The sequence below is a fragment of the Cherax quadricarinatus genome, chromosome 27 (assembly GCF_038502225.1).
Source record: "Cherax quadricarinatus isolate ZL_2023a chromosome 27, ASM3850222v1, whole genome shotgun sequence".
NCBI lineage: Eukaryota > Metazoa > Arthropoda > Malacostraca > Decapoda > Parastacidae > Cherax > Cherax quadricarinatus.
The window spans coordinates 24,527,587-24,546,509 of NC_091318.1; the positions used below are offsets into that span (position 1 = coordinate 24,527,587).

The window sequence follows — 18,923 nt, forward strand, 5'->3', positions numbered from 1 at the left end:
AAATTCAATCAAGCACCTAAATTATTGAGAATATTTGAAGTGCTTCAAACTATATTCTCTAGAACGTAGGCGAGAAAGATGCTTCATAATTTTCTCCTGGAAAATTCTGGAGAGATTGGTTCCAAATCTGCACATCGAAGTCACTCCCTACGAGAGTGAGAGGCATGGCAAATGATGCAAAATGTCCAAATTGAAAAGCAAAGGTACAATGAGTGTGCTAAAAAAATAACTCAGTAGGTGTAAAGGGACCAAGACTCTTCAACACCATTCTTTTATACATAAGGAGAATTTACAGCAGAACCCTAGAGTGTCTTTTAGAGGGAAGTTTTTAAGTTTCTAAAGTCTTGATTAGCCAGGCTATGTTGCATACTTGGGACTCCATGCGACTAGCACCAACAGCCTGATTGATCAGACCATCAACCCGGGGGGGTCTGGTGAAGGTCCCAGTGATCCCCGGAACACTGAGTACATGCAAGTAAACAGGCCCGAAATGTTTGGGTGTTAGGACTTACTGGGATTTATGCCTGGGAAATCTCATAACGTACGTTAGGTGCTTCTCTGTTCTTTATATTAATTATTATTTTTATTAATGCAGCGGTGCTGTGATGATGCCACAGGAAGGTCACTAACTTTTTGTTTTTTATCTTAATCTCCTGCAGTGTCTGTGTATAATTATGGTTCATGGTGGAGGGCGGATAGTTGGAAGAGGTGAAGTGGGTGGTAATGATTAGGATCAATGAGTAATGTTGTCAGCAAGCAACTCAGCTTTATATCCGTCCTGCAGACTACTACCATCCTTGAAGACTTGTGACACATTACAACAACCTAACTGTAGCCTCGCAATTCCTTCCTTTCCACTAGCATTATTATTATTAGCCCTTGTAGTTTAGCCCTTCTTTTTGATATATATATATATATATATATATATATATATATATATATATATGTGTGTGTGTGTGTGTATGTATGTGTGTGTGTGTGTGTGTGTGTGTGTGTGTGTGTGTGTGTGTGTGTGTGTGTATGTGTGTGTGTGTATGTTGACGGGGACTGGAAGGATATTTGGTTTGATCTAAGGGAAAAATAGTTGTGATACCTTACGCTAAGTTTCCTTCATCAGGAACCAGGAACTCTCGTAAATCATTACTGTGAAGCATTACCACTTGTACCGATGTATATGTGGTCCAGCGAGCCGCCAGCAGCAACAGCCTGGGTTGACCAGGCAAACACTAGATAAGCCTAGCCCAGGGCCAGGCTGCGGCAGCAGGAAAACTCTCCAAACCCTTCAAAGGTATGGTATATGGTTCATAATAGCGTTAATAGGACAAGTGGTTGAGATTAGGGCAGGAAAGAAAGAAAGAGAGCGAGAGAGAGAGAGAGGGATGAGTGCGATGAACACAAGAGGACTCAGAGAGCAGCCCCAGGGTACACCACTTGTCAGGGGCGCAGTGTCCCAAGCGAGGCTGCCTGGGTACCAGGCATCACTCTTCCCTCTCCTCTAGGCCGCAGTTCGATAGCTGCCTCGCCCTGCTTCGCAACTTAGTGGCAACCTTTGTTTGTTACCCTTGAAAGCCTAACCACTACATGTGCGTCACTTTAATCTCTGATCTCAAAATATGTAATAATTTCGAACATTTATATGTTTATGCTCTGTGGCCACCCATAGTTTCCGCTACTGCAATTAAGTGTAAATTTCACGCATGTATGTAACAGCGTATACATTGTTTCATTGTAGCGCTGGATATTATCCACAAGGCGAGTGTCCGTCCTCTCCGTGATTCAGCCACGATAACAGAATGATGCAGTGTTTCTCGTGGTTTAAAATTGCATTTTAACAAAAAACACTTGTGGGAGCAGATGGCGTGATTATTACGTCTAGTTCTCCCCCAGTTACTGTCAGAACTAGAAAAATTCACTGAAAACGCGCTGAGGCAGTTCAAACACGTTTGAAACTGAGTTCATTTCATGGAAGAATATTTGGGACAGTATGAGTGTCGGACTGGCCTGTGTGTACCGGAACGTGTTGACAGACTTTTTTACAGAAGCAAGTAACTTGAATGACACTGACGGGATTTCTCGTTAATGTGATGGAGGTGTGTAGAGGTGCTGACATGCATTTCTGTAGTGATGGTAATGTGTGTGTGGAGCTTTAGAAAGGTAAAGCTCTGTGGTGATGAACACTAGGTACTTTAGAAAATAGAGCTTCCTGAGGATGTGATTCTGATGGATAGAGCTTGAGACCATTGAAGCTCTGTAGTGGCTGCTGTGTGTAGAGCTTCAGACAGATAAGCTGTGGTGAAAACGTGAAGAAAACTCTGTAGAGATGGCTGTTTGTGTAGTTATGGAAAGAGCTCTTTGGTGATAACATGAAGAGCTTCAGGAAGGTAAAGCTCTATGGTGATGTGATAGCGCGTAGAGTTCTAGAGGAAGTGAGCTATCTAACATGATGGTGCTGTATAGAGCTTTGAGCAACTTATTCTAATACCACGGTAACAGTTAATTGCTAAAGTAATTAGTTTCCAGCAATACCTGACTGAGAAAATACAAGAGGGTCACCTGCATACCTATATAATTCACTCGTGACATACCTGTGACTGGTCTCGATCATCGCTTGACTCTCCTTCGGTCTGAGGCCAACCTGACTGCATGTTCAACTAGGCTGTAACTGTAAGCGCCCCGCAGGCCCACATAGGTAACACAGCCTGGTTCGATAAGTACGCAGGAATGGAAGTTTTAGCGGGTGTTGTGTGTGCATGTGATGAGAGACAGAGAGACAGAGACAGAGAGAGACAGACATAGACAGAGACAAAGAGATGGCCTTCTGGAGGTGCATTTTGTCATCACATTATACTCTCCATTGAAGCAGAGTTCCCGTCTTGCTGATAGAATGTGTGGATCCGTTTCTCCTGATAAAGATGTTCGTCTCTTTAATGTGTGTGTTGCAGGAAATTTTATACTTACAAACCAGTTCACTACACACACACACACACACACACACACACACACACACACACACACACACACACACACACACACACACACACACACACCCCTGCAACCACAATTAGGTGAGTACACACTGGACCTGGACCTGGACCTGGACCTGACGACACTGGAGGACAGGAGAGATAGGGGGGACATGATAACGACATACAAAATACTGAGAGGAATTGACAAGGTGGACAAAGACAGGATGTTCCAGAGATGGGACACAGCAACAAGGGGACACAGTTGGAAGTTGAAGACACAGATGAATCACAGGGATGTTAGGAAGTATTTCTTCAGCTACAGAGTAGTCAGGAAGTGGAATAGTTTGGGAAGCGATGTAGTGGAGGCAGGATCCATACATAGCTTTAAGCAGAGGTATGATAAAGCTCACGGTTCAGGGAGAGTGATCTTGTAGCGACCAGTGAAGAGGCGGGGCCAGGAGCTAGGACTCGACCCCTGCAACCTCAGCTAGGTGAGTACGCACACACACACACACACACACACACACACACACACACACACACACACACACACACACACACACACACACACACACACACACACACATACATACATACATTTAAAATTAAGTCCTTTCAAAAAAAAATTCTTATATGTTTAAAGATTTTTTTTCATTAATGTTAATGTAAAAATTAATAATTTCGTACCAAAAGAGCCTTAGAAAACTTACCTAACCTTATTGTAACAAGTACATTTTAATTTATCCTAATCCAATTAAATATTTTAGATAAGTTTACAGTAATTTAATAATAAACAAACACAATGAAATCTATTTTTTTTCGTTAGGTTAAGAATTATTTCTGCGAAATTATTGCATACACAAATTTTCTCTTGCCTTATTCGGCAAGAAGAGTGTTGCTGTTTAAGACACAATCGCAAATTTTACCTATTCGGCACGGCATATATATATATGATAAAGATTAGTAATTTGGAGCAGGTATGGAGGGCGGGTTTGGTATGTTTTAACACCCTGTGACAGATGTATCTGTTAAGTATCTGCTGCTGCTCAGGGACACTTGTGAAGGAACCATTGCGTACTGTAGAAGCATTCGTGGAAATTACTCTTGCAGAGAAACACGAGTCTTGTCAAGAAGCATTTCTTGAAGAACTGTTATAGAGGAATGTTTGTAAATGAACTCGTATAGAGAGGAACAACAGTGAAGGATCTCTGTCATAGTGACGTTTGTAAGAGAGTTATCACGGATGTCATCCAACAGTTATAGAAAGGAGGGCCGAGTTTATGTCAGTGAATATTACCATGATGGAGACACAGAGAGCCATGGTGGTGACCTATAGAAAGGCACATACTAGGGCAATGGGTGCATGGTGGGGGTCTATAGAAAGTGCCATGTTAGGGAAAGAAACAACCATATTGGAGGATGCCATTTTAAGTGAGGAAAAATTAAGTTTTTAAAGGGCCACGTTAGGGAAGATAGCCTCTTGATTACTGTTTTATCTGCTAGAAAGCCATTTTGATAAAAGGAATATGTTAAATAGGCTATAAGTTCTATGTGATATGTTGGAGCGAGAGGGTTGTAATGTTTGATAAAAGGACCTTGTTACATTAGTGCCATGCTGGACGAGAGGACCTTGTTGAATGAAGGGCCAACTGCGACAGCTCGCTACTTGAAGAAGCAGAGGATAGGACTTAGGAGCTGTGGGAAGTAAGCTGAGTACTTGACACTTACGCTTGTGAGCCAAGGAGGAGGCTGCAAGGAAGGGAAGTCCAGCAAGATGAATAGTAGGTAAAAGGACACAGGTGTAACTAACGTGACATTTTATTGTGGCAACATTTCGCTCTCCAGGAGCTCAAGCCGTTAACGGCTTGACAGAGCTCATGGAGAGCGAAACGTTGCCACAGTAAAATATCACAATAGTTGCACTTGTGTCATTTTACCTAACATATTGTCGGTAATTCTATTCTACTAACGTTAATACAGAATGAATATTATTTATTTTATTGCTAGAGCAGGAGACGACAGCTGGTCTAAAATTTAAGAATTTTGGACCACCTCTCGCTGGAAGACGATATCCCAAATCTGCAAGTTATTTCCTCACCCACCAGCAGGTAACCTCCATAACCCCCCCCCCACACCATCCCCGCAGCAGCTACGGTATTACAGATTTCATCACCTGATGCATTTAAGATGGTGTCAGGGACTATAACATTGGAAACATAGGTGGCTTTTGTTCCCATTATGTAACTCTCATATAGAGAAGATTAGTAGCAGCAACATCTCCCCTGATGTATAAAAATCTTGTTTAGTAAGAATGAAGATTTTCGCAAGCCAGCGCACGCAACGCAGACACAAATATTTAATGCGTTGAGTCATTTATTTTCTTACGTAAAATGAGAGAAATTGTGATTATGTGATTACGTGGTCTTTAATATCCGTGCCAACTGGTCTTGTATGTGCTTGAGGGAGAAGTCTCCTCTGTAATGAGATCGACTTTCATATACTTAATGTATATGTGTGTGTGTAGAGTTTTGAGACTCTCTGATCGCGGGTTCTATCCCCGCCCGTGGTATGGTTTGTTTGCAATCGTGTCATTACGATTTCGTGAGTCAATGACATACTAATTTGCATTTCGGGCAAATTAGGTCAGTTTTGTTCCAGGATGCGACTCACACCAGTCGACTGACACCCAGGTACCCATTTTACTCAAGGGTGAACATAGACAACCGGTGTAAGGAAACACGCCCAATGTTGCACCCGTGCTGGGAATCGAACCCGGACCCTCACCATGTGAAGCGAGAGCTAAGTTTATCCACCAGGCCACGGAACACCGTGGCCTGAACCACCTCCTTTATAACAACACGTTTCCTGTGTGGCATTGACTCCTTCCTTTAATCCTCTAGCAGTAAGCAAGAAACTCTTCAAAAGCAAAATGAATACCAGAGCGCACACTCACTGAGAATGTGACCTCCTGCTTGAACACTCACTGAGAATGTGACCTCCTGCTTGAATAGCACTTAATGATAACATCTCTGACCAAAGAAAAGGCTAGTACAATGTATTATTTAGATACAACACACCGTGTATCATGACACTTCATTTTTCAGTGAGGAATCGACATAATTTCGGTATAATTCTGCTGTATACCCAGGGAAGAGCTGGAACATGAGAGAATTGATGAGTTTCTCCTGAAAATCTTCTTCGTTCCACTCGTCTTGTGTGGCAACGAGGGTGTTATGCAGAGTGCGGGTCAGATTTATTAATATATCGTCAATATCCTCTGTTGTGGGACAACTCTCGCTGAAATTTAAGTTCATGGTGATTATTTTGGTGTCAGGGAACACGTAGTGGGTGATCTCGGCTTCTATCAGCAGCTTGTACTGGGAACTTTGTTCGACACCTCGACACCGTATGTTGGACACTCCGAGGTAAAAGTCTGGGTCCTTAGGTTTACTGTCATGCTGGGCGACCTCGTGTCTCGTCGTAAGCTGGGCAGCCTCTGGCTTCTTCTCGTGCTGGGCAGCTGCTTCTGGCTTCTTCACGTGCTGGGCAGCCTGTGGCTTCTTCTCGTGCTGGGCAGCCTTTGGCTTCTTCTCGTGCTGGGCAGGTTCTGGCTTCTTCTCGTGCTGGGCAGGTTCTGGCTTCTCGTGCTGGGTGACCTCTGGCTTCTTCTCGTGCTGGGTGACCTCTGGCTTCTTCTCATGGTGGGTGACCTCTGGCTTCTTCTCATGGTGGGTGAACTTCGGCTTCTTCTCGTGCTGGATGACCTCTGGCTTCTCGTGCTGGATGACCTCTGGCTTCTCGTGCTGGATGACCTCTGGCTTCTTCTCGTGGTGGGTGAACTTCGGCTTCTTCTCGTGCTGGGTGACCTCTGGCTTCTTCTCGTCTTTGGCAACTTCTGGCTTCTTCTCGTGCTGGGTAACCTCTGGCTTCTTCTCGTGCTGGGCGGCCTCTGGTTTTTTCTCATACTGGCCAGCTTCTGGCTTCTCATGCTGGGTGACCTCTGGCTTCTCATGCTGCTTCCTGATACCCAGGACGAAGTCAGGTTCGGTGGTGTCGTCAGACGACTTTGTGTCCTGCTTCGTGGTGTCATCAGACGACGTCTCATGATTGCTGGTATTATTAGGCTTTCTGTACAGCTCAGCGACATAAGGCTTCCTGCCATGCTGGGCAGAATAAAGCTTCCTGTATACCTCTGCAGGGTCCAGCTCCACACTGGTATCCTTGGAGGAAGGTTGGTCGAAGAGAATAGTGAATGCTGGGCAGCCCAGTATAGTTCGTACGGCCCACTCGTAGTAACTTATTAGCTCTGTTTTCAAATGCTCAGTAATGTCTTTTTCAGAATAATTTTGGCAGGTAACGCAGTCCATCAGCCAGAGTGCGAGTTAATCCACCTCTTCCCTTTTCGGAGACCTCTGATCTGTGTCCACTGAAATCCAGCACGTCACTCTCTTCCTCTGGGCTTCATCTGAGCACGTTATTTTAATATTTATTTCGTACCGTGAGTTCCCTAGTGGTCCTACCACATGAACATTGCGACTGTATTCTAGCTCATCAGAGGGAGAGGGCGACTGTTTAGAGTGTGTAAAGAGTCGCCCTAAGTTAAACAATATACGGGAGATTCCCTCAGGCTTCGTGATTGCCGTTGCGATTTTAACTCTCAGCACGCGTAGGTTGGTGTCCTCTGCATGGTCACGACAGGTGTCCCCTGAATGGTTACCAGAGGCAGCAGCCTCTGTAAGGTCTCCGGAGGCAGCAGCCTCTGTAAGGTCTCCGGAGGCAGCAGCCTCTGTAAGGTCTCCGGAGGCAGCAGCCTCTGTAAGGTCTCCGGAGGCAGCAGCCTCTGTAAGGTCTCCAGAGGCAGCAGCCTCTGTAAGGTCTCCAGAGGCAGCAGCCTCTGCATGGTCGCCACATCCCTTAAGCACAAGTATGTGCTCGAGGAATGAGGGCAGAGACAGGTGTCTCCTGTGGTCTTCTATAGGGGCGTCGACAAGTGTTGCCTCCTCCCGTCTCTTCAGCAGTCTACTGCAAAAGTCATTGAGGACCTCAATAACGAACAGGATCACCAAGATGCCGCACACCGGGAGGAGTATGCTGACCATCACCCAGAACACAGTAGGGTTAGAGTGTTGCAGAACGTTGCTCAGTACTGTCATACGGTGCAGGGCACTCAGGCCGGAGCCGATGATAGGTATCAAGTCCAACTCGATAGGCTCAACTATTAGGAACCTGGTGGGGTTGAACCAGTGCCCTATGCCTGGTGTGTAGCTCAGGACCACCTGGAGGAAACTTGGCTTCAAGGACATCTCCAGGACATACTCCATCTCCCTCACCCTCTCCTTCAGCAGGTGGACGAGGACAGCCCACACCGTTAAACACAACGACAAGGCTGTGAGGTAACTTTTTATTTTCTTGCACATTTTTTAAAAGAGCAAATTAAAATAATAATTTTTGGATAAGTTAAACAACGAAACAAGTCAAGTGACATTTGTAAAAGCTGAAAATGGGGATGGAGTCTTGAGTGTTGAGCGAGATGATTTTTAACCTTTGTTGTGCAGTAAATGTTGTTCAACATCCAACACATCCACCCATTACCTTCCACATCCATCACACCCACACATTACCTACTATATCCAACACATCCCCCCATTACCTACCACATCTAGCACATCCACCCATTACCATACCTATACAGCTTGAGCTCATCACCACTGAACAACGTCATGTTGCTTTCCACTGCCCACTGGCAAACACTGCTTATATCTTCCTGCAAATTTTCAGTGTTTTCTACCGTAGTGACTTTTATGTTTATTTTAGTGTCACTTGTAAATGATGATACAGAACTGTGAATGATGTTTTTTTTATCTATGTCTGGTGTGAGCGAGGTAAACATATCAGCAGTGTCTATCACGCTAACAAAGTTGGTGCTCTGTTAGCGTGATAGACTCAAGAAATCCACGGCACCATAAAAACGCAGTCTCTGACGTAAATTTTCACGACGTTTGGTAGATCTGACATTATTATTATTATTATTCATTCTGTATTAACGTTAGTAGAATAGAATTACCGACAATATGTTAGGTAAAATGACACAAGTGCAACTATTGTGATATTTTACTGTGGCAACGTTTCGCTCTCCAGGAGCTCAAGCCGTTAACGGCTTGACAGAGCTCATGGAGAGCGAAACGTTGCCACAGTAAAATATCACAATAGTTGCACTTGTGTCATTTTACCTAACATATTGTCGGTAATTCTATTCTACTAACGTTAATACAGAATGAATATTATTTATTTTATTGCTAGAGCAGGAGACGACAGCTGGTCTAAAATTTAAGAATTTTGGACCACCTCTCGCTGGAAGACGATATCCCAAATCTGCAAGTTATTTCCTCACCCACCAGCAGGTAACCTCCATAACCCCCCCCCCCCCACACCATCCCCGCAGCAGCTACGGTATTACAGATTTCATCACCTGATGCATTTAAGATGGTGTCAGGGACTATGACATTGGAAACATAGGTGGGTTTTGTTCCCATTATGTAACTCTCATATAGAGAAGATTAGTAGCAGCAACATCTCCCCTGATGTATAAAAATCTTGTTTAGTAAGAATGAAGATTTTCGCAAGCCAGCGCACGCAACGCAGACACAAATATTTAATGCGTTGAGTCATTTATTTTCTTACGTAAAATGAGAGAAATTGTGATTATGTGATTACGTGGTCTTTAATATCCGTGCCAACTGGTCTTGTATGTGCTTGAGGGAGAAGTCTCCTCTGTAATGAGATCGACTTTCATATACTTAATGTATATGTGTGTGTGTAGAGTTTTGAGACTCTCTGATCGCGGGTTCTATCCCCGCCCGTGGTATGGTTTGTTTGCAATCGTGTCATTACGATTTCGTGAGTCAATGACATACTAATTTGCATTTCGGGCAAATTAGGTCAGTTTTGTTCCAGGATGCGACTCACACCAGTCGACTGACACCCAGGTACCCATTTTACTCAAGGGTGAACATAGACAACCGGTGTAAGGAAACACGCCCAATGTTGCACCCGTGCTGGGAATCGAACCCGGACCCTCACCATGTGAAGCGAGAGCTAAGTTTATCCACCAGGCCACGGAACACCGTGGCCTGAACCACCTCCTTTATAACAACACGTTTCCTGTGTGGCATTGACTCCTTCCTTTAATCCTCTAGCAGTAAGCAAGAAACTCTTCAAAAGCAAAATGAATACCAGAGCGCACACTCACTGAGAATGTGACCTCCTGCTTGAACACTCACTGAGAATGTGACCTCCTGCTTGAATAGCACTTAATGATAACATCTCTGACCAAAGAAAAGGCTAGTACAATGTATTATTTAGATACAACACACCGTGTATCATGACACTTCATTTTTCAGTGAGGAATCGACATAATTTCGGTATAATTCTGCTGTATACCCAGGGAAGAGCTGGAACATGAGAGAATTGATGAGTTTCTCCTGAAAATCTTCTTCGTTCCACTCGTCTTGTGTGGCAACGAGGGTGTTATGCAGAGTGCGGGTCAGATTTATTAATATATCGTCAATATCCTCTGTTGTGGGACAACTCTCGCTGAAATTTAAGTTCATGGTGATTATTTTGGTGTCAGGGAACACGTAGTGGGTGATCTCGGCTTCTATCAGCAGCTTGTACTGGGAACTTTGTTCGACACCTCGACACCGTATGTTGGACACTCCGAGGTAAAAGTCTGGGTCCTTAGGTTTACTGTCATGCTGGGCGACCTCGTGTCTCGTCGTAAGCTGGGCAGCCTCTGGCTTCTTCTCGTGCTGGGCAGCTGCTTCTGGCTTCTTCACGTGCTGGGCAGCCTGTGGCTTCTTCTCGTGCTGGGCAGCCTTTGGCTTCTTCTCGTGCTGGGCAGGTTCTGGCTTCTTCTCGTGCTGGGCAGGTTCTGGCTTCTCGTGCTGGGTGACCTCTGGCTTCTTCTCGTGCTGGGTGACCTCTGGCTTCTTCTCATGGTGGGTGACCTCTGGCTTCTTCTCATGGTGGGTGAACTTCGGCTTCTTCTCGTGCTGGATGACCTCTGGCTTCTCGTGCTGGATGACCTCTGGCTTCTCGTGCTGGATGACCTCTGGCTTCTTCTCGTGGTGGGTGAACTTCGGCTTCTTCTCGTGCTGGGTGACCTCTGGCTTCTTCTCGTCTTTGGCAACTTCTGGCTTCTTCTCGTGCTGGGTAACCTCTGGCTTCTTCTCGTGCTGGGCGGCCTCTGGTTTTTTCTCATACTGGCCAGCTTCTGGCTTCTCATGCTGGGTGACCTCTGGCTTCTCATGCTGCTTCCTGATACCCAGGACGAAGTCAGGTTCGGTGGTGTCGTCAGACGACTTTGTGTCCTGCTTCGTGGTGTCATCAGACGACGTCTCATGATTGCTGGTATTATTAGGCTTTCTGTACAGCTCAGCGACATAAGGCTTCCTGCCATGCTGGGCAGAATAAAGCTTCCTGTATACCTCTGCAGGGTCCAGCTCCACACTGGTATCCTTGGAGGAAGGTTGGTCGAAGAGAATAGTGAATGCTGGGCAGCCCAGTATAGTTCGTACGGCCCACTCGTAGTAACTTATTAGCTCTGTTTTCAAATGCTCAGTAATGTCTTTTTCAGAATAATTTTGGCAGGTAACGCAGTCCATCAGCCAGAGTGCGAGTTAATCCACCTCTTCCCTTTTCGGAGACCTCTGATCTGTGTCCACTGAAATCCAGCACGTCACTCTCTTCCTCTGGGCTTCATCTGAGCACGTTATTTTAATATTTATTTCGTACCGTGAGTTCCCTAGTGGTCCTACCACATGAACATTGCGACTGTATTCTAGCTCATCAGAGGGAGAGGGCGACTGTTTAGAGTGTGTAAAGAGTCGCCCTAAGTTAAACAATATACGGGAGATTCCCTCAGGCTTCGTGATTGCCGTTGCGATTTTAACTCTCAGCACGCGTAGGTTGGTGTCCTCTGCATGGTCACGACAGGTGTCCCCTGAATGGTTACCAGAGGCAGCAGCCTCTGTAAGGTCTCCGGAGGCAGCAGCCTCTGTAAGGTCTCCGGAGGCAGCAGCCTCTGTAAGGTCTCCGGAGGCAGCAGCCTCTGTAAGGTCTCCGGAGGCAGCAGCCTCTGTAAGGTCTCCAGAGGCAGCAGCCTCTGTAAGGTCTCCAGAGGCAGCAGCCTCTGCATGGTCGCCACATCCCTTAAGCACAAGTATGTGCTCGAGGAATGAGGGCAGAGACAGGTGTCTCCTGTGGTCTTCTATAGGGGCGTCGACAAGTGTTGCCTCCTCCCGTCTCTTCAGCAGTCTACTGCAAAAGTCATTGAGGACCTCAATAACGAACAGGATCACCAAGATGCCGCACACCGGGAGGAGTATGCTGACCATCACCCAGAACACAGTAGGGTTAGAGTGTTGCAGAACGTTGCTCAGTACTGTCATACGGTGCAGGGCACTCAGGCCGGAGCCGATGATAGGTATCAAGTCCAACTCGATAGGCTCAACTATTAGGAACCTGGTGGGGTTGAACCAGTGCCCTATGCCTGGTGTGTAGCTCAGGACCACCTGGAGGAAACTTGGCTTCAAGGACATCTCCAGGACATACTCCATCTCCCTCACCCTCTCCTTCAGCAGGTGGACGAGGACAGCCCACACCGTTAAACACAACGACAAGGCTGTGAGGTAACTTTTTATTTTCTTGCACATTTTTTAAAAGAGCAAATTAAAATAATAATTTTTGGATAAGTTAAACAACGAAACAAGTCAAGTGACATTTGTAAAAGCTGAAAATGGGGATGGAGTCTTGAGTGTTGAGCGAGATGATTTTTAACCTTTGTTGTGCAGTAAATGTTGTTCAACATCCAACACATCCACCCATTACCTTCCACATCCATCACACCCACACATTACCTACTATATCCAACACATCCCCCCATTACCTACCACATCTAGCACATCCACCCATTACCATACCTATACAGCTTGAGCTCATCACCACTGAACAACGTCATGTTGCTTTCCACTGCCCACTGGCAAACACTGCTTATATCTTCCTGCAAATTTTCAGTGTTTTCTACCGTAGTGACTTTCATGTTTATTTTAGTGTCACTTGTAAATGATGATACAGAACTGTGAATGATGTTTTTTTTATCTATGTCTGGTGTGAGCGAGGTAAACATATCAGCAGTGTCTATCACGCTAACAAAGTTGGTGCTCTGTTAGCGTGATAGACTCAAGAAATCCACGGCACCATAAAAACGCAGTCTCTGACGTAAATTTTCACGACGTTTGGTAGATCTGACATTATTATTATTATTATTCATTCTGTATTAACGTTAGTAGAATAGAATTACCGACAATATGTTAGGTAAAATGACACAAGTGCAACTATTGTGATATTTTACTGTGGCAACGTTTCGCTCTCCAGGAGCTCAAGCCGTTAACGGCTTGACAGAGCTCATGGAGAGCGAAACGTTGCCACAGTAAAATATCACAATAGTTGCACTTGTGTCATTTTACCTAACATATTGTCGGTAATTCTATTCTACTAACGTTAATACAGAATGAATATTATTTATTTTATTGCTAGAGCAGGAGACGACAGCTGGTCTAAAATTTAAGAATTTTGGACCACCTCTCGCTGGAAGACGATATCCCAAATCTGCAAGTTATTTCCTCACCCACCAGCAGGTAACCTCCATAACCCCCCCCCCCCCACACACCATCCCCGCAGCAGCTACGGTATTACAGATTTCATCACCTGATGCATTTAAGATGGTGTCAGGGACTATAACATTGGAAACATAGGTGGCTTTTGTTCCCATTATGTAACTCTCATATAGAGAAGATTAGTAGCAGCAACATCTCCCCTGATGTATAAAAATCTTGTTTAGTAAGAATGAAGATTTTCGCAAGCCAGCGCACGCAACGCAGACACAAATATTTAATGCGTTGAGTCATTTATTTTCTTACGTAAAATGAGAGAAATTGTGATTATGTGATTACGTGGTCTTTAATATCCGTGCCAACTGGTCTTGTATGTGCTTGAGGGAGAAGTCTCCTCTGTAATGAGATCGACTTTCATATACTTAATGTATATGTGTGTGTGTAGAGTTTTGAGACTCTCTGATCGCGGGTTCTATCCCCGCCCGTGGTATGGTTTGTTTGCAATCGTGTCATTACGATTTCGTGAGTCAATGACATACTAATTTGCATTTCGGGCAAATTAGGTCAGTTTTGTTCCAGGATGCGACTCACACCAGTCGACTGACACCCAGGTACCCATTTTACTCAAGGGTGAACATAGACAACCGGTGTAAGGAAACACGCCCAATGTTGCACCCGTGCTGGGAATCGAACCCGGACCCTCACCATGTGAAGCGAGAGCTAAGTTTATCCACCAGGCCACGGAACACCGTGGCCTGAACCACCTCCTTTATAACAACACGTTTCCTGTGTGGCATTGACTCCTTCCTTTAATCCTCTAGCAGTAAGCAAGAAACTCTTCAAAAGCAAAATGAATACCAGAGCGCACACTCACTGAGAATGTGACCTCCTGCTTGAACACTCACTGAGAATGTGACCTCCTGCTTGAATAGCACTTAATGATAACATCTCTGACCAAAGAAAAAGCTAGTACAATGTATTAATTTTTTATTTAGATACATCACACCGTGTATCATGACACTTCATTTTTCAGTGAGGAATCGACATAATTTCGGTATAATTCTGCTGTATACCCAGGGAAGAGCTGGAACATGAGAGAATTGATGAGTTTCTCCTGAAAATCTTCTTCGTTCCACTCGTCTTGTGTGGCAACGAGGGTGTTATGCAGAGTGCGGGTCAGATTTATTAATATATCGTCAATATCCTCTGTTGTGGGACAACTCTCGCCGAAATTTAAGTCCATGGTGATTATTTTGGTGTCAAGGAACACGTAGTGGGTGATCTCGGCTTCTATCAGCAGCTTGTACTGGGAACTTTGTTCGACACCTCGACACCGTATGTTGGACACTCCGAGGTAAAAGTCTGGGTCCTTAGGTTTACTGTCATGCTGGGCGACCTCGTGTCTCGTCGTAAGCTGGGCAGCCTCTGGCTTCTCGTGCTGGGCAGCTTCTGGCTTCTTCACGTGCTGGGCAGCTGCTTCTGGCTTCTTCACGTGCTGGGCAGCCTTCGGCTTCTTCTCGTGCTGGGCAGGTTCTGGCTTCTTCTCGTGCTGGGCAGGTTCTGGCTTCTCGTGCTGGGTGACCTCTGGCTTCTTCTCATGGTGGGTGACCTCTGGCTTCTTCTCATGGTGGGTGAACTTCGGCTTCTTCTCGTGCTGGATGACCTCTGGCTTCTTCTCGTGGTGGGTGAACTTCGGCTTCTTCTCGTGCTGGGTGACCTCTGGCTTCTCGTCTTTTACAACTTCTGGCTTCTTCTCGTGCTGGGTAACCTCTGGCTTCCTCTCATGCTGGGCGGCCTCTGGTTTTTTCTCATACTGGCCAGCTTCTGGCTTCTCATGCTGGGTGACCTCTGGCTTCTCATGCTGCTTCCTGATACGCATTTCGAAGTCGGGGCCCCTGTCATGCAGGTCGGCATCACGGTTCTTGGCCTGCATGACGAAGTCAGGCTTCCTGATACGCAGGACGAAGTCAGGTTCGGTGGTGTCGTCAGACGACTTTGTGTCCTGCTTCGTGGTGTCATCAGACGACGTCTCATGATTGCTGGTATTATTAGGCTTTCTGTACAGCTCAGCGACATAAGGCTTCCTGCCATGCTGGGCAGAATAAAGCTTCCTGTATACCTCTGCAGGGTCCACCTCCACACTGGTATCCTTGGAGGAAGGTTGGTCGAAGAGAATAGTGAATGCTGGGCAGCCGAGTATAGTTCGTACGGCCCACTCGTAGTAACTTATTAGCTCTGTTTTCAAATGGTCAGTAATGTCTTTTTCAGAATAATTTTGGCAGGTAACGCAGTCCATCAGCCAGAGTGCGAGTTAATCCACCTCTTCCCTTTTAGGAGACCTCTGATCTGTGTCCACTGAAATCCAGCACGTCACTCTCTTCCCCTGGGCTTCATCTGAGCACGTTATTTTAATATTTATTTCGTACCGTGAGTTCCCTAGTGGTCCTACCACATGAACATTGCGACTGTATTCTAGCTCATCAGAGGGAGAGGGCGACTGTTTAGAGTGTGTAAAGAGTCGCCCTAAGTTAAACAATATACGGGAGATTCCCTCAGGCTTCGTGATTGCCGTTGCGATTTTAACTCTCAGCACGCGTAGGTTGGTGTCCTCTGCATGGTCACGACAGGTGTCCCATGAATGGTTACCAGAGGCAGCAGCCTCTGTAAGGTCTCCGGAGGCAGCGGCCTCTGTAAGGTCTCCGGAGGCAGCGGCCTCTGTAAGGTCTCCGGAGGCAGCAGCCTCTGTAAGGTCTCCGGAGGCAGCAGCCTCTGTAAGGTCTCCGGAGGCAGCAGCCTCTGCATGGTCGCCACATCCCTTAAGCACAAGTATGTGCTCGAGGAATGAGGGCAGAGACAGGTGTCTCCTCTGGTCTTCTATAGGGGCGTCGACAAGTGTTGCCTCCTCCCGTCTCTTCAGCAGTCTGCTGCAAAAGACATTGAGGACCTCAATAACGAACAGGATCACCAAGATGCCGCACACCGGGAGGAGTATGCTGACCATCACCCAGAACACAGTAGGGTTAGAGTGTTGCAGAACGTTGCTCAGTACTGTCATACGGTGCAGGTCACTCAGGCCTGAGCCGATGACAGGTATCAAGTCAAACTCGATAGGCTCAACTATTAGGAACCTGGTGGGGTTGAACCAGTGCCCTATGCCTGGTGTGTAGCTCAGGACCACCTGGAGGAAACTTGGCTTCAAGGACATCTCCAGGACATACTCCATCTCCCTCACCCTCTCCTTCAGCAGGTGGACGAGGACAGCCCACACCGTTAAACACAACGACAAGGCTGTGAGGTAACTTTTTATTTTCTTGCACATTTTTTAAAAGAGTAAATTAAAATAATAATTTTTGGATAAGTTAAACAACGAAACAAGTCAAGTGACATTTGTAAAAGCTGAAAATGGGGATGGAGTCTTGAGTGTTGAGCGAGATGATTTTTAACCTTTGTTGTGCAGTAAATGTTGTTCAACATCCAACACATCCACCCATTACCTTCCACATCCATCACACCCACACATTACCTACTATATCCAACACATCCCCCCATTACCTACCACATCCAGCACATCCACTCATTACCATACCTATACAGCTTGAGCTCATCACCACTGAACAACGTCATGTTGCTTTCCACTGCCCACTGGCAAACACTGCTTATATCTTCCTGCAAATTTTCAGTGTTTTCTACCGTAGTGACTTTCATGTTTATTTTAGTGTCACCTGTAAATGATGATACAGAACTGTGAATGATGTTTTTTTATCTATGTCTGGTGTGAGCGAGGTAAACATATCAGCAGTGTCTATCACGCTAACAAAGTTGGTGCTCTGTTAGCGTGATAGACTCAAGAAATCCACGGCACCATAAAAACGCAGTCTCTGACGTAAATTTTCACGACGTTTGGTAGATCTGACATCATATTCACAAGATAAATAAATAATCAACAACTCTGATCTGCCTATTAATAATAAAAAAAAAAACTCCGAGTGTCTGCATGTCACTCTGTATACATATCAAAAACGTTCAGCCATTTACCATAGCGCTTTGCCCTTTTCCTTTAGCATCGTCTCAGTATTTCAACGCATTTCTCTCAACTATGTGAAAGACAGCAGCAGTACGCATGGGAAGCATTACCACTGCTATGACCTGCTATAGCTACCTATTATAGCTACCTGCTATAGCTACCTGATATATATATATATATATATATATATATATATATATATATATATATATATATATATATATATATATATGTGTGTGTGTGTGTGTGTGTGTGTGTTTGAATGGATGAAGATGGGTAATAGCACACTGAGATTTGGTAATACTTGGTACTGTTATTCCGTGGAACGCTTCACAATGTTAAAAACTACAAAATGATCCAGAAACTGGTGTAATCGTGAAGCCGACTAGAAGAGGATTTCCCAAGTTATCACCAGGAAACTGAAAGGCCTGTGTCCTGGATGACCTCACTATATAATAGTAATATCTTTATTTCTACAAGTGCATGTACAAGGCCTACATAGCTGACATCAATGACATACTAAACCATACCACGGGTGGGGATAGAACCCGCGATCAGAGAGTCTCAAAACTCCAGACCGTCGCGTTAGCCACTGGACCAGCTAGCCACAATAAGATTCATCCAACTAGGTATATTTCTACACCATAGGTGTAGAAATGTACCTAGTTGGACGAATCTTATTTGTAGGTGGCTGGTCCAGTGGCTAACGCGACAGTCTAGACTGTGTAGGGTACATCAGCGGTGCCTTAAATCACCTACGTCAGGAGACATTTTCCCTGACGAATAAAACATCACCACTACTACCTACAACGCTAGCATGGTGGAGCCACATCTCCAACACCACCTCCAACCCTCCCCCTCCATTACTACCTCAAGCTCTCCCCTTCCACCTCCCTCCTCCAATATTACCTCCAGCCCTCCCCTTCCACCTCTCCAGTACCACCTCCAACCCTTCCCTTCCACCTCACGCCTCCATCACCTTATCCCAACCTACCCCTTCCACATCTCCCCCCCTCTCTCTCCAGCACCTAACACCCTCCTGCCACCCCTCCCCCTCCCACAAAAATTTCACGGTGGTCTCCCACAGCGATAACACCCTCCTGTCTGCAGTTTATTTACACTGTGGGTGCCATTAACTGGGGTGATAATGGTGGTGGGGCTGGGCTCCAACACTCACTATGTGGCTTAACTTCAGTACTCGTGTAGCTAATAAAACTAGCCAGGGAGGAGCAGCTGATCTATTCTCTGAGAAATTTGCCA

General features: G+C 45.6%; 2 protein-coding genes across 3 annotated transcripts in view; both read right to left on the reverse strand.

Moving 5' to 3' along the window:
- Positions 1 to 18,923, reverse strand: part of LOC128691137 (ras GTPase-activating protein raskol) — a 791,339-nt gene that overhangs the window by 151,795 nt on the left and 620,621 nt on the right. The gene's annotated exons all lie outside the window — the stretch shown is intronic.
- On the reverse strand, positions 6,002 to 7,336 carry LOC138853282 (triadin-like). Its single transcript, XM_070089115.1, has one exon. The coding sequence runs from the start codon at positions 7,331 to 7,333 to the stop codon at positions 6,050 to 6,052; it is 1,284 nt and encodes a 427-aa protein (XP_069945216.1). The 5' UTR covers positions 7,334 to 7,336; the 3' UTR covers positions 6,002 to 6,049.

What these genes read in the sequence shown, in the direction of transcription:
- LOC138853282 (XM_070089115.1), bottom strand. Translation starts at nt 7,333, where the DNA reads ATGGACTGCGTTACCTGCCAAAATTATTCTGAAAAAGACATTACTGAG.